The sequence below is a fragment of the Rhipicephalus sanguineus genome, chromosome 6 (genome assembly GCF_013339695.2).
Source record: "Rhipicephalus sanguineus isolate Rsan-2018 chromosome 6, BIME_Rsan_1.4, whole genome shotgun sequence".
NCBI classification, from domain to species: domain Eukaryota; kingdom Metazoa; phylum Arthropoda; class Arachnida; order Ixodida; family Ixodidae; genus Rhipicephalus; species Rhipicephalus sanguineus.
The window spans coordinates 170814543-170829804 of NC_051181.1; the positions used below are offsets into that span (position 1 = coordinate 170814543).

The 15262-nt window shown below is 46.4% G+C and overlaps 1 protein-coding gene across 1 annotated transcript in view; it reads left to right on the forward strand.

The window, feature by feature from the left end:
• LOC119397040 (activating signal cointegrator 1 complex subunit 3) overlaps positions 1–15262 on the forward strand; it is a 623467-nt gene that overhangs the window by 28191 nt on the left and 580014 nt on the right. The window contains exon 5 of the mRNA XM_037664465.2: positions 9383–9565. Within this exon, the coding sequence (XP_037520393.1) occupies positions 9383–9565 (183 nt within the window). The remainder of the gene's footprint in view (positions 1–9382; positions 9566–15262) is intronic.

Below are 15262 nucleotides of genomic sequence, written 5' to 3' on the forward strand. Positions count from 1 at the left end.
ATTGCTGAGTTTGTTGACTTTGTTATATTGTCCTTTAACTGTAAGAAATTTATTGCTTTTGTCAAGTTTTCCTTGTCAACAGAAAAGCTCGGGAGTGAGCAGCTCTGGTACTGTCTGGTACATAAACCTTTATTTACAATAAGACTGATAACTGGGCAAGTTGGTATGTATCCATATTTAAGCTTTCTTGTCTTTTGTGCGCGCTGAAAAAGCTTTATTTACAAGTTTGTCTACCGAAATGTGTTGGTAGACTACGTTTAATCTAAACCAAGCAGTTACGGGGAGTCAATTAGTGGTCATTGAAAATAAATAAATTCACATGATGAATGTGTGTGCCAAAGGATCTGGCAATTCCGTGTTCATCACGGCCTTCCTGCAAACCCTTTTAATTAAAGGCAAGGCATTTCTTACACATTTCAAGTGGAGAGACAGTGTGTACTGCGGGGATGGACGAATAGCTCTAACATTGCCGTGTCTTTATTGCACCAATGCAATACTGTGCAGTAGAACTGGCACAGCCTTTTGCATGTGCAGCTCAACTTGGGAAAGATGGTGGCGCTCCACTCTCTCAAGAAATATAATTTGCTCTGAGGGGTCACCAAACCTTTCCTCAAGCGGACTTACTCGCACTCTGAGTCACTAAACTTTTGCTCAACTGGATTCACTCACCAAACTCACCAACATATTACTCAGCCGGACTCACTCACACTCAGACTCACGGCTTGACCCGAGTCTGAGTGAGCCTGACTTAGTCGAATCATGAGTTTGTTAGCATAAAATTAGCTTTTTCAATCATGGTGTAAATGCTGATATCTCAAATAATCAGTGCTCTTTGGTACGCCTGTTAATTTTGTACTTTTAAATGCGAGTTATCAGTGCTTTCAATCCATTAAGGACATTTTTATGAAATGCGTGACTCACACAAGATATTTTTATCAAGAACTTCCTGGCCAATAAATATTCAGGTGGGGCAGGAACACTACTGCGTTGAGATATGTGTGAATAGGCTTGAGTATAAACACAAGCGGATATAAGGCTGATAGCAATGCTGAACACGAGTGGATAGGACAATGGGTCGGCAATATAAGGTGGAGCCCACTGAGGCTCACTCAAGAAATATATTTGGAGCTTAGGGCTCACTCGGGACTCGCCACTATTTTCCTCAACTGGACTCACTTTGACTCAGATTCACTAAAGATTTCCTCACCCAGACTCACTCAGACTCGTGGCTCGATCTGAGTCTGAGTGAGTCAACTGGTGAGTGAGTTTGCCGACCTATGGGCTGGAACGCAACGGACTGTCTGTTGCATTTGCACAAGGAAAGAGGGCCTAGTGTAAGAGAAATCAACTGCAAGGGGGAGTTCCTGTTCCGTATTTCAAGTGAAAAAAACAGTGCATACTGCAGTGACAAAAAAAGGAATAGCAGCCACACTGGAACTGCCTGTGTTGCACCCACAGCAACAGAATCCTACCTGCCTATAATGAACCTCAGTGTTGTTCTTCAGTGTCTGTTGCATCCTGCAGTTCATGGTAAATGGACAACAGCCGAAAAAAAAGAGAGTTAGTCAGAACACAAAATTCATTCGTTGGCAGTGAAGTCTTTGATGTCTGGTAGGGCGGTCTCCAGTCTACTTGAAGCAGATGTATGCTGCTTGCCGAGGCTCTTGGCATAGACAAGTTGCCGTGGGCCTTCTATGTATCTCATAGTATTAGGCATGCCGATTCCTCTCTATCACTGCAGTGCACTAGATAAAGGAGGCCAGTGTGGTGGAACGCACAGAAATGTTCTTTCGCCTGAAGCCGTTACTAATGGCAGGGGCGCCATTAGAGGCAGGCATAAGGAGGAGGGGGGGCGCCCCGTTAAGAGCCAACGTAGTCAAAACACAATGCATAAGCTTCCCGCCTCCCCTGAAGAAACTCACTTGTCGTGGGTAAAGTTCTTTTTTTCCCCATCAACCAGCACAGAGCGGACAAGAAAGGGAACATAGACAAGCGCTGTTCCTTTTGTGGTCCGTTGTCTGCTCTGGGCTGGCTGGTGGAGATGGATTACCCAATCTCAAACCTTGCGTGGGTAAAGTCCCCAGATTTTTTTTGAAAAGTTTAGGAACCTTAGTCGTGGGTTTCAGTAAAAAAAATCCTCGTGCCACACCTGACTGATTGCAGTTGTAAATGGGAAAAACAGAGTGAAAGGAGATGTAGGACGGTCCTTTGCTCGTGCTACATCTCTTTTCACGCCGTTCTTGTGCAGTTGCTTGTACGTGGCTTTATTGCTGGCGAGCTGAACATAGTGCCGAGATGGGGAGACCTTGGTGAAACAATTATTGCTTCACACCAGGTTGTAAGACTGGGTACAGTTGAGTGAAAGGTGCCCCGAAGAAGTGCACCGAACGTGTGAGCAGAATTTATACACCGCAGGACAAGCCACTGGAAGTCGCTGACACTGTGCGGGAGCTTCATTTTGAAAGAAAATATACCGGGCATTTCCTGAAATGTGTCTAAATATCCTGAAAATGGGGCAGCGGTGATATTTGCTCACTACCTTCGAAATTACATTTTCTGTGGCGGCAGACTGTCACTAGCTAGAGACATTACGACGGTAGTTATTACAGAAATTGAATTAACGTTTGAGTTAGAGGTCATGCAGTCAGGTCAAATGAGAGAATTAAAAGTCCTTCCTGCAAAGAGCCTATTGCCGCTTTGCAGTTTCCTGGTGGCCGCCAGTGCATTTCATGAACTAATTCCAACCAGTTTGGCAGGTGAAACCTCAACGCCAAAGAGTGTAATTGCCACTCTTCCAGGACGTTCAGAATAAGTCGGCATCATAATAATTAAACTACTATTGAGCTTTGTGGGTACCTTTCCAGTTCTCCGCTCTCGCCTGTGTGCACCCAGTGGGATCTGTACGAGAAGCTGGTCTCCTCCCTCTGGCTTTGTCCATCTTGGCACCGCATTGGCAGCTGCACAGTGCGCCACACCACAATTATTCTCTCTCGGTATATTTGGGCCGTGTTGCGAGGCCATTGTGCAGGTTTACAGTATCTGTTGTATGAGTGCACCCAACTGGACTGGTTGGTAAGTGGGAACAAATGGCGCTGGACGGGTGAAACAACGAACGTGGCTTCTTCGGAGGACTCACACTTTCAAAGGGTCATCCTTCACTCTGTGGCTTGGTGACAAATCAGCTTCTTCACGGAATCCTTGCGCTGTGCCAACTTGGAACTGGCTCCCAGCGGATCTGGTGAGAGGCTCTTCTACGAGGACTTTCGGATGACGCATCGGTCGGCGGAGTTCCTTTGGCTCCAGCACTTGCCTCAGTTGCCAAAGAGGGGCCGCCGTGGTCGTCATTGGCAACCTGCCACTGCCGAATGAGGTAGCAAAAGTGCTAAGAAAGGGACCACAATATTGTGAGCACCCAAAACTTGGCGACAGGGTGTAGCTGCTCAGCCTGGTTAGAGGCACCGTGCAGAGGAAGTTTGGTGGCTAGTGCAGGCCTTCCACAAGAGGTCACGTAGACAGGGCAACGCTCGTGCCATGTGTCTACGTTGCATAAAGCCCACGCCGGGCTCTTTCAGGCTGACAGAGGCTTCGTGCTTATGCCCAAGGAGAAATATGGCCCTTTCAAAGAACTTCAAAGGGATGTTCGGCATCAACCCGACAAAAGCTAAAACCCAGGCAGCCAAGTTGTGTGACAAGGTGGGCCTCTCTGTCGGGGCAGCATGTTCTGTGAAAACTCACCAAGAAGGCAACCTAGTCAGAGCTATCGTCTCAGATTGTGGGACTCTGCAGTGGTGCGTGGCTTCTTACCGGCAGTTGTCCTTAGATCCCCATAGATGAGCCGTGTGCCATCGTGTGCCTTCAGACTGAGTGCCCCGAGCGAGTAGGTACTTTCTCGGTTCGTGTGAAAGACTTGTTTTATTCCTTGCCCCATAACCTTGTCTGTGATGAAGTGAGCCAATGTATTGAAAGGCATGGGACTTTAGTACTAAGTCTCCAAATGGCTGTGGTATACATGTTGACAAGTTTTTAGAAATTCTTTGTTTTTTTCCTTCATTCGACCTTCATCACCTTTAATGATTCTATTTTCATTCAGCATTATGGCGTGTGCATAGGTTCCGATATCGACGCCGTTCTCCGCAACCTCTTGTTACCAAGATTTGGCAAAAGGCTCACCTCCCGCTGACCAGTGTTGCTAAGGCGTTACTTCCTTCTGCCTCACACGAGTGGGTCGTCAGCACAGAAAATTTCTGACATATTTCAGTGTGAAATAAAAACGCTAGTTCTAATGGTTGAGCATCCCTCCGACCCTCGAGCTATCTTATGACACCGATCATGTGTGCTGGCCATATGACCCCCACTCGAAGAAGGCTATCCTACCCTTCACGTCTGCACACTCTGAGCTTGTAAAGATTGCAGTCTCCTGCTTAAAGGTGTCTCTGACCCGCCACTGTTGGTAGCTACCAGGTACCGGGTGGTAGCTTCGAGCACCAGTGGGTGCAACGGCTCAGCCATGCTGGTGTCTGTTTCAGCAAGGCTTTTGATGACCTTGGCAAGGAGAGGATAAAAGACGCAAGCACAGCCGTTATACCTTATGTCCTTGGGGACTGAGAAAGGTGTGATGGGAGTGCACGTTTTATTCAGAGCTCGCAGCATGTGGCTGCACAGAGAGCACTTTGTTGAATGCACTTATGCTCGAGTGTGTGAGATTTCCCTTCCCGTGCGGGACTTGCTACATCGGACATACCGGCCAATGCTTGAACTATGACTGTGGCTATGGCTATGACTATGAACTATGGCTATGAGAGCATGCATACTTGCTTATCGGATCTGTGCCCAGTCACTTAGCTGCTAAGCATGTGGCTGTCAGCCAATCCTTGACCATTTTTGGAAGCGTATAGAGAGCAGGGGAGGTACGCAAAGCTTACCGTACTCATACACATGGAAGTGCTTGCCGTCGATTTCCCTGCATAACTGTGTTGAAATCAGTTACTTGTTAAAAAAAATGTAATGGGATGACTTCTTGTCTATCTCTGCGCCGTGTTTTCGTTCTGCACAAAGCTTCGGTGTGTGTGTGTGTGTATTGGATGTCCCACCAATGAATTGGGGGTTGTTAGTTCAGTGCCCTGTTTGCTGTTCTTTCACCGTCCAGCGCCGTTGTGTCCCACCTGTTCTGCAGCTGTCGTGGCTGTGCCCACTTTGAATAAACAAGAGCACTCCTTTCTCGAGTGTGGCTGTGAGATTGCTTTTAGATGGCTACATTGAACTGTTGATGAAAATGGTTCTTTGAGAAGGAGCTCGTGCTTGGAAGATGTGGTCCCAGAAATAGGCAACCTCGACCGTGGCACATTCTGACCCTGACACAGTGTTACAGTTGTAAAAGATTGAGAACAAGGCTGTTTTTTAGTCTACCACAGATTCTCCCATTTCTTTTGTCTGAGGACCACACGGAGAATGAATTTTTCATTATATACATACCTGCAATTTTGTTCATTTTGCAAAATGAAAAATAACATTTTTGCAAATTTTATAATAAGAAAACAACAACAAAAAGACAACCTGACGCTGAAATCTGATGCACAAGATATGCTTGAAATTGTGGCATACTGCAATGGAGAAAAATGGAAAACCAGTGCTGCTACTGCCTTTGCTAACCCTGTATCCCAGTGTCCACATATGTGGACAAAACATATCAGTGAAGTGGGATTAGGCTATCCAAGGCATTGCCTTAAAAATCTATTTAAAATGTTGGTAGTACTTCAGCATTTCATAAAAAACATCTATATGTGTCCACTTCTGTGAACAAACAGCGGTAAGTGCACACAAAACAATGGCATTCTTTTGAAGTCGCCCATAGAGGTGTATGCCTGCATTTTCTTTTTTCACTCCAAATTTGTAAGAGTTTTTGAACTATTCAGCTTTATTTGAGAAGATGATTGGTTTATCTTGTTTTTTGTGTGAGTTTTGTTGCACTGTGAGCGACCAAAGCTTTGTAAGTTTAGTTGTCGGTAGACGTGTGCGCCGAGATGTCGGCGCAGTTTTCACTGCGTCGCCGCCGCCGAGGCCAACCGCTCGGCGCGCCGCCACCGCTGCTGCCGACGTGTTCTCTTGGCGCAATCGGCGCACCATTTAAAGGGAAGCTGAAGCACTTTTTAAAAAAAATAACTTTGGAATGTGTAATCATAGTTTGATCCTTGCTGAATTCGAAAACCAATGTAAGAGTTGACAGAAGTGAACGCAAATGGCATTTCTTGGCAAAAAAACAGCGGCTGCAGCCGCAGGGCTTCTTGAACTGCTGAGCGAAGGCGGTGACGTCAACTTCGTTGTGCCGCGTCATCGGCGCCATCAGCTCTGTAAAAGCATGGCCTTCGCGATCAGTTCCACCAACGCGCGCAGCCAGAAGTAGTCACGGAGGCCACGGCTCCGCCAAAACCAAGGTGGTAGAATAAAACAGGTGGCCCATCGAGCGCCGCGAGTGCGTCGCCGTACTGCTCGAGTTGCTCGCGGCCGCCGCTAGGTTCGTGACGGGTTTTTGGGCCGAAAGACGCGCATAGCAAGCTCTCGCTGTGCTGTAAAATCCGGTTTCTCTAGCTAATTTTGTGGCTTTAAACGGTTGTTTGTGCTTTTACTAGCTTGTAGGGGCTGTCTGCCAGCTTCGACCGCAAAAGTAAGAGCGCCAGGCTTTATGAAGCTTAAAATTTTTTAATGGACGCGGTAGTCCCGATATGACTGTCACAGGGTGCCGATTGCAAGAGACGCGCGCCTATTTTTTTTTTTTTTTTCGAAAGCATGCAAAATTCTACCGGCGAGTGTATAGAGTAAAAAAAAAAGCATTTGGTTTTCACGCTATCGTATGTCTGTCGGAGGACAGTAGCTGGCGGTCTTTCCGTGGAATTGCATTTCTCCACAACTGCAGTCGCTTTTCGTCTTTCGGCGCGGAGAGAAGACACAGCTTTTCTTTGCACGTTTTGTAGCCAGATTTGCAATTTTGAGCGAAGCATTTTCGTCCCATGGTGGCTGCCGCATCAGCGGCACAGATCGAGCCACCGTGGTTTCAGCCGTGGTTCCAGCTTACAAAGTGAGCGGAAACACCGATGCGGTCGCGCGCGTTGGTTTGACAGAGCGCAACAAACGCGACGCATCAGAGTGAATCTCAAGCCGTGGAATCACCTAATCACGACCACGGTGATCTGGCCGTGATCATGACTCGAAGGCTGATTGCGACTTTGCGACGCTGGTTGCGTCGCATAGGGACGCTCTTGCTCTCCAGAGGCTTGCACCCACGGACGCCTCCGCATTTATCGAAGATGACCAAGCAGAAAGGAAGAGACGCGCTGCAACGCTGGTTGCGTTGCATGCTTTCATTAGTGGCGCGTCCGTTCTAAGCGACGGCAACTCTTCAGTGTTGCTCTAGGCCTCTCTGGTGTAATAACTACACCGCGGATCTCTTTCTCAAAAGTTAAAGATGTAAAGTGCAGTTTAAATGCTCGCGACGCACACTGGCCACATGCTTTCAAATGCGCCGGAGGGGAGATCTCGGCCCAGAGCATACCTGCTGCCACCTTGCGGAAAAGCGGCGGCAACTCGAGCACCTCCGTGGCACGCGCGGCGCATTGGCGGAGCGGCGCGTCGGGCCACCTGTTATTCTACCACCGTGGCCAAAACTACCGACGATGACGTAGTTCCGGTTAGTTCATTTCCACGCCCACACTTTTGGCACGCTTGCTTGGGGGGAGCAAGACGAACTTTTCTTTCGCGTATTTTAAAGCTCCTGCTGCCACAACAGCGAAAAAAATTACGCCATCGTTGACAATAATGTTGGTCCTTGTCAACGGCAAAGTTTTACCAAATTGTAAAACCACTTCAGCATCCCTTTAACTACGATTAAATTTTTTTTCAGTAAATCTGACTTTGTTTGGCACCTTCTGCGGGCCAGTAAAGGCTCGGTTATTAATTCTGCCCACTAGGTGTACGAAACACACCTCAATTGATTCGCCTGCCGCTTCAAGTTAAATCACGTACTGGACCACAACAAATAATGTGGAAAGCTTCCGGTGCTTTGCAGTATTTTCCTATCCAATTTTGACAGACGCCTGTGCCAAAGCCTTGTTGATCACCGGGTAGTCCGCATTTTTAGATATGTTGATGATTTTGTTGTTTTTCTTAGTATTGGGGGGAGTGAATGTATTTTAGATGTCATTGGTAACAGCATTCCAAGCATGCTGCTCACATTTTCGTTTCACGCATGAAGTTCCCCAGGAAAGTTCCATTAGGTTCCTAGACCTCACGCTTCATGCTCATGGTGCTGGAAGTATAGTCTAAAAAAAAGAATCTTTTGCCTTATGATTCCTCCAGGCTGGTCAAAAGAGGTATCACCAATCTGTGTCTGACAAATGCGGTCACCAAGAGTTGCATTCATAATATGCAAGAGAGCATGGCTGAGCAGCAAGATAGACTGCTGTTGGCTGGCTACCCGAAGTCGTTAATAACCTCTGTTGCTGAATATGGGTTTCAGCGCCTCAATGTAAAACACAGGAGTGATGGTGGTGTTGGAGAACACAGAAGAGATGGAGGTGATCGAGAAAAGAGGGCCCTTGTGGTCATGCCGTATGTACATGGCATTTCACATGGACTGAAAAAGGTTGCGGCCAGGAGTGATGTAAAAGTGGTCTGTTCTGCACCCTGCAAACTCACGGGCCTTTGTAAGAAGGTTGTGCAGTGTGGCACGATGAGCAGGATTTGTGACATAAAACATGTAAAAAAATAGTGTGCATGTAACACATGTGTGGTGTATTGCATCCCTTTAAGTTGTGACAAGTTTTACGTTGGACAGTTGGATCGATGTGTCAGTGTTAGGTTGAGGGAGCATGAAAATCTTCTACCCACGGGCACCGGTGGTAACTTGCCACTGCACTGCAAGTTGTGTGGTTGTTTGCCTCTGTTTGATAAGGTGACAATTTTAGGTAAGGCTAAGACGCAGCGAGAACGGGAGATTATTGAGGCATTCCATATCTGGAAACTTGGTCCAGACAAATGCGTTAGTGCAGCTTCGGTTTATCTTACCAGGAAAGAATTTTTGTTTCTAGCACAGAGGTGATCTGCTTAGATTAGCTGTTTGTGCTTTTTGGCTTTTGGGTTGTTTGGTTTTTGTTTGTCATCTGCGCACGCGTCGTACAGTCTGGGGGGGGGGGGGGGAAGGTTTTTCCGAAATAAACGCCAGTTGTTAGTGCCACGTCTCTGCGCTCTGTCTCTGTTTTCTGCTGCTCTGCTTCTTCCGTTTTTCGACGTTTTGTGGCTTCTTTTGCAGTTAACTAAGTATGTACCAACTTGCCCAACAAGCAACTCTCCTGTACGCTTACATTAATTCCTGATTATTTTCAATTTTCAGATGTATGAAATTTTTGGTGCCGAGTTTCTTGGTGTGATTCATAATATCCTTGATCACCGTAAAGAACTGGTGAAGGCTATGAATGCTGATGCACTGAATGTGGTGGAACCTTTCTCGGACGTTGTACCCGTCTTCAAGAGTCAGCCTACAAAGCCCGCATATGGCTGCCAAGTTACTATTCAGGTAACAAACACCAAAGTTCACTGCTTAGTCTTTTGAATCTTTGCATTCCAGCGAAGCTTGTACTACATATTGGCCGACTCGTGTCGCCATCGGTGTGGCTGTCGTTGTACGCGAAAAAATCAAGTTGCGCTCGGCGGCAACTCCGCAGTTGCAGAAACTGGTTTCGAAGTGATGGCTTGCGCCAGTGCTTGACAGGTTCTCCTCCTCATCCATGGAAGGCGCACCAAAAACCCTGCCGCTCTCCCAGCCAATTACAAGTGCTTCCTCCCTCCGGAGAAGGTCCACTCCGCCGAAGAGGAAGCAGCCTTCAAAGAACAACGTGCGCCAGCTCACCAAAGCAATCCCGACTCTCGCCCAGCTTACCTCTGGCTGCCTGCCAGAGGGAGCATTGCACAGTGCGATAAAAAGAAGAGTAGTAAGTCAGGCAGTCACATTTTCCCAATAGGGCTAGGGCTCCTGGATATACAGTTACTTGTATCCATATTGCAATCAGTTGTCTCATATTAAATCTAGTAGAGTCTCTTTAAACAAAGCCTCAAGTTATGTTTACTGAAAAAGAACCTGACATGCAGCACTATCTGTCATACATCCTGTCGAGATTGTTAATTATTTTAAGCATAAATGGTGTAGCAGCTGGTTTGTCCCGGGGCATTATTGATGGTTATCCTAGTTTCGGGTTCAAAGCAGCACCAGTGACTTAGGCCCGTATTTTGAAACACTCCATACCTCAGTGAGGGGGGCCTTAACTTCTTGAAGACGCCTTATCACGTATTCTGGAACGCTCCTTACTAAGGTTCCCTCACTGAGGCCCTCCTTGGTGCTCCCTCAATTTAAGGTAGCTCTAGGGCTACCTTCAGGCCTCCTTACCTTGCTACTTGCACTGAAAGGGTGCTTCTCTGCAGTACTTTGTCGGCGACAGTGTGTCCGATTTCTTATTTTCGATGCCTTGTACTTCTGCACAAGCTCGCTATAATTGCATCCTCGTCGTTGTTGGAAAATTGCTTGCCAGGAGTGTTTTCGGACGTGGGGCTGAAAGGCTGTCAAAATTTTTCGTTAAGGATTGTGCAGCGCGAAGAGGAAAAGGCATTTTGCAGGAATAGAGAAAAGAAGACACTCAAGGAATGCGAAACTGTGGCCCCCTCACCGCCCACCGCTCGTGCTGGTGTCTTCCAGGAACGACAGTTCTTGTTTGGATTAGGCTAACGATGGCTTCTTATGCATGGGCATTCTTCGCATGCCATGCGGGCTGCTTCCACAATGAGGCAGGTGCGTTCGTCTGGGTAAGAGAAAATCGCGTTGGTCTTAGCAAACACGGGGGTGCAGCCGCATGCGCTACAATGTATGCCCAGGAAACCCTCCTTTTTTTTTTTTCTGTGGATTATCTCGGCCACTGTGGTTAGTAATCCGTCGTGATGCAGGCAAGTGACCTGTGCCTGAAAGATGGTGCCCACTCTGTGGCAGCATGACTATTTTAATGTGTTGGAGCAGCCAGCCCGAACAATAAACCTTTTGATAAGTTCACTGTGCGAACAGTGGGATTGTTTGTGCAAGCCTGGTTCACATGTCTAGCAAACATGATCACGGGTGAAATCGAGCTTAATCCCAGAAGGGAATATCACGTGTTTTGACGAGGGGCGATATGCATTCTTCAGATGATCCGACCATTTGTGGCAAATCAGAATGTGACGGACAAGGAACGATTTGTTGTTACATCAGCTTTGCTGTTAAAAGGAACAACAACTGTGGCAGCTGCGTTCAGTGGTCGAATGACGCGCAGTTGGGCCCAGGGAGTCTAAGCTCAAATATACTATTTCCGATTGGCCCTCTTTTGGGAAAAAGGATTTCGAACTTGCTTCTGGGGTTCTTTGAAAGCCTTTTTGCATTAGCCAGTTACAAAGCCATCTAAAGCTACTCCTTGTCACCAAAGCTTAAAGGACCCCTGACACCAAAATTGAAACCTCGAGATGTTTTTGTTGTTTGACTTTCCTGTATACGGGGACACATCTGACTGATTATTAGTGACGAACGTTGCCTTTAAGATATCTTAATTTGGTTTTAAAAGTAAGCGTGAGTGCTCATTTGAGTTGGCTGCACCTCGCGACATCCTGGTATGACGTAGATAGAGGCCCCGTGTGACGTTCCACGAGTAAAGCAAGTATTGTGGACGTCACGGAAGTACGGGGTGCACGTGCACAATACGGCACCCGGCGAGGCCTATTGTTCCACACCCCTCTCGCTTTGTTATCGGGCTGCTCTCGAGGTAGTTTTCGTGAGGGGACATGCGCTTAACAGGTTTAACCCATACCGAGGCACCCACATACTTTCAATCTCTACTGCGTGGGGCCCCGATTTGAAAACCGCGCTATAGTGCCTAGAATATACTGGCTAGTGTGCTGAGCGGAGGGGGTTTCCTATGGGAGGAGGTGGCAGGGCCGGTGATGCCTTCCAACTTTCGCCGGCAGGCGGCGACGCTTGTCGCAAAGGTGTAGGCCGCGCGCCGGTTTGGCCTCCGCAGCTTTAGTGCCTCGTGTCAGAATTTGTCTTGGTGACGTCTGCGCTGCTTTTATCGTGTTTGCGCTGTTCTTTGTGTACGCACGAGTAAATGAGAACTGCAAAGAGTAATGATGCAACGGGAGAAGCATCAGGGCAGGCAGAAAACATGCTTCGTTCCGCTGTGTCGGAGTGGTATCACATTTTCTGTTGAAGTAGAGATCGGGTTTTTCACTAATATGTTTGTATTAAGCAGTTGTTTGAGTATTTCCCTGCCCGTTTAACAGTTTTCACTGTATTTTGCTGATTTAAGAACTGGTATTATGACTATTTATATTGTGTCTCTTCTGTTGAGCGTTTGTTTACATTTATCTGTGGGTTGTGTGTTTTGGACATTACTTATGTTTGATAAGTTGGTGGTTAAGTTGTGGAACAGTGGGATTTTTCATAGTGAAACTCAGATTATATTTTCAGTTATTAAGGTGGGGTGAAACTTCGAAAGTGAGTTTCAAAGCTTGGGTGTACAGCAGTGGTAATGAAAGCTATGACTAAAATTTGCGAGGTATCTTAAGGTAGACGCAGGTTGCATTAAAGCTCAAAAGTGGTTTAAAATTTTTAGTATTTTTTTATTTGTGTTTGTTTTTCTTCTAATGTACTTTTTAAATAAGATCTGCCAACTGCAGACCATTGCAATTTTGCATAAAGGTAGCTACTAACGTTTTACAGAAGCGGAACTAAAATTGTGAGCGTGCAACAAAAACTAGATTTGTTATGTTTTCTTACGTTTGTTGATTTATGAAAATTGCCACTTATGACTGATCTTTTTATACTAAAAAATACAAATGCGCATAGGCTACTGCTTCTAGTGGCAGTTATGTAAATGCCATTAGTTAACACGTGGAAATGTTTGTTTTCTAAGCCCACTAGTTCTCGAGAAAAAGGTACAGAAACTACAAAAATGTTCTTTTGAGAGAAACGCAGAAATAACGTAGGGGTACGCGAGCATTACCTGTCAATGTGTCAAAGAAAAAGGACCTAAAATCCTTTTTGAAACGGCGTACCCAAATGTGATATATTTTCTGAAAGATAAAGAAATGTTGTATCAGGTAATTTTGAAATCCCAAAATTGAATTTTTTTTTACCAAAGGAAGTCTCATCCCGCCTTAAACTGTTAGTTCATTGCGGTTAAAAACAAAAGCCCATATTCACAAAGGTGCCTTGCACTTGATTTTTTCAGGCAATATTTCAGCTAATCACAATGCTAGACTAATGAAATTATCAAATTGAGATGCCGATCTTGACTAATGACCCCTGTTCGGTTTCTTTGCACTTATCTTTCCTTCCGTTAAAATGAAATTCAAGCTCCAGGCACATTCGTAATGTTTTTTTTTTTTTTTGTGAAGTGAGTAGTACCTTTCAGATAAAATGCATGAGTAGTGAATCCTATTGAGACTGGCTTGTGTTCATGGCATGTGGTCTAGAAAATACGGATGTCATGCTGGAAAACGCAGAACAGTCAAAGTGACCCCACCCCACCCTTCATTTGCGTGCGTATAAACGATGCTCTGTTAACTGCAGACTTGCTCATGTAGATACAACAATGCAGTAGCCACAGCTGAACTGCAGAAACATCGAAACAACCGATCCGAGAGTATGGGGCCTATGCTGATATCTGCAGCACTGGGTGTGCAATATTCATCCTGTTTGTGAAAGCGAACAATGTGCAAAAACTAGTGTCATAATGTCTGCAATAAATGTTAGTGTATTTGTGTAATACCAGCGTTACACGGGAATTTGCGATTACTGTCGACCTGCTCCGAGTAAAATATCTGCTCGCGAGAATTATTGTAGCCACCGATCCGACTACCTCGGCGCATAATACACTCTGCAAGTCCATGACGGTGCACCATACCGAGTGTGATGTGCCGCTAATATAATAAAATATGACCACGACTGAGCGGTGTGAATTGCAGTTGGCTGGATCGACTTCGAGTAAAATCGCTGCGTTGAAAACAGCGCGAAAACGGGATGAAGGCTAGGAAACCGCGCTCTTCCTTAGCCTTCGTCCTGTCTTCGCGCTGTTTTCAACGGAATAATATGTACCAACTGGCCCTTCAAAGCACCCTGCTGCGAGTAAAATCGCCAGCGAATCTTCACGTGTAGCAGCGATGAATCTGAGTCTGACTTGATCGCGATCGAAATTGCCATGAGCCATCCTTACGACACGATTTTTTGCGTCTAACGTGTCAACCTTAGCTGATTGTTTTCAACTGGCAAGTTGGGTGTGTCGTAGTATATTAATTGCGACTTTTCTGCTTCGCTTTGGTGGTGAAGCACAGAGTCGCGAAAACTAGCAGACGACGTGAGGCACGTGTGAAACGCTTCGTCGTTTTCTAGTGCCCAACCAGTTGAGGATTCTCTGCAGGCAATAATTTGGCAATAAGATTTTCTTCTTCCGATCGAGTGTTTTGACGACTGTGTTAAAAGGAACGAAGAACACTGTATTCGCAGCAGAAAGCACCGTGCTACGCAGCTGCAAGCGCAGGAGCCGCCGACGTGCGGTGGACCCTTGCTCAACCTTGAAGCAGTGCTGAAGCGGCTATCAGAACATGGATTTTGCTTGAAACCTTCGAAATGCGATTTTTTTCGCAGTGAACTGTAATACTTCGGTCATGTCATCACAAAAGACTGTGTTTGACCGACGGATGAAAAATTGGCCGCAATAGACCTTTTTCAAGCACACGAGTGCCACCAGCGGGCGCGCAAGCGCTTATGGGAAATGTGTGTACGCCGCAGCAGCCGCCGCGACGAGCGCGCGGGCCTCGCGCTGTAGCTTTCCGCTTGCGCCGTGCCAGGACTTCTTAGACACAATGAATTTGACAAGGTGCATCATGTTACTGCACAATTCAATCACGAACGCAGTGTTTAGCTGCGATGGCCTCTCGACGATTTCGATCTGTCCCACTGTTGGACCAGTTGAGCGGCTCAGAAGCGTCACCTTTTATTTATTTTTTTGGCGCCAGTGCGCCTTACGGCATAAGTGAAAAAAAAAAAAATACAGCTCGGTTGCTTATGAAGTGCAGGAGCGGTATATGACTCGCGGATGCATTTGGAATCAACGTCCCTCGACACTGTCGGCGAGTACAGTGTGAGGTTCTGATATTTAAAGAGTCCACTAGAAAGTGAGTCGGCATTTAGGGAAATGAG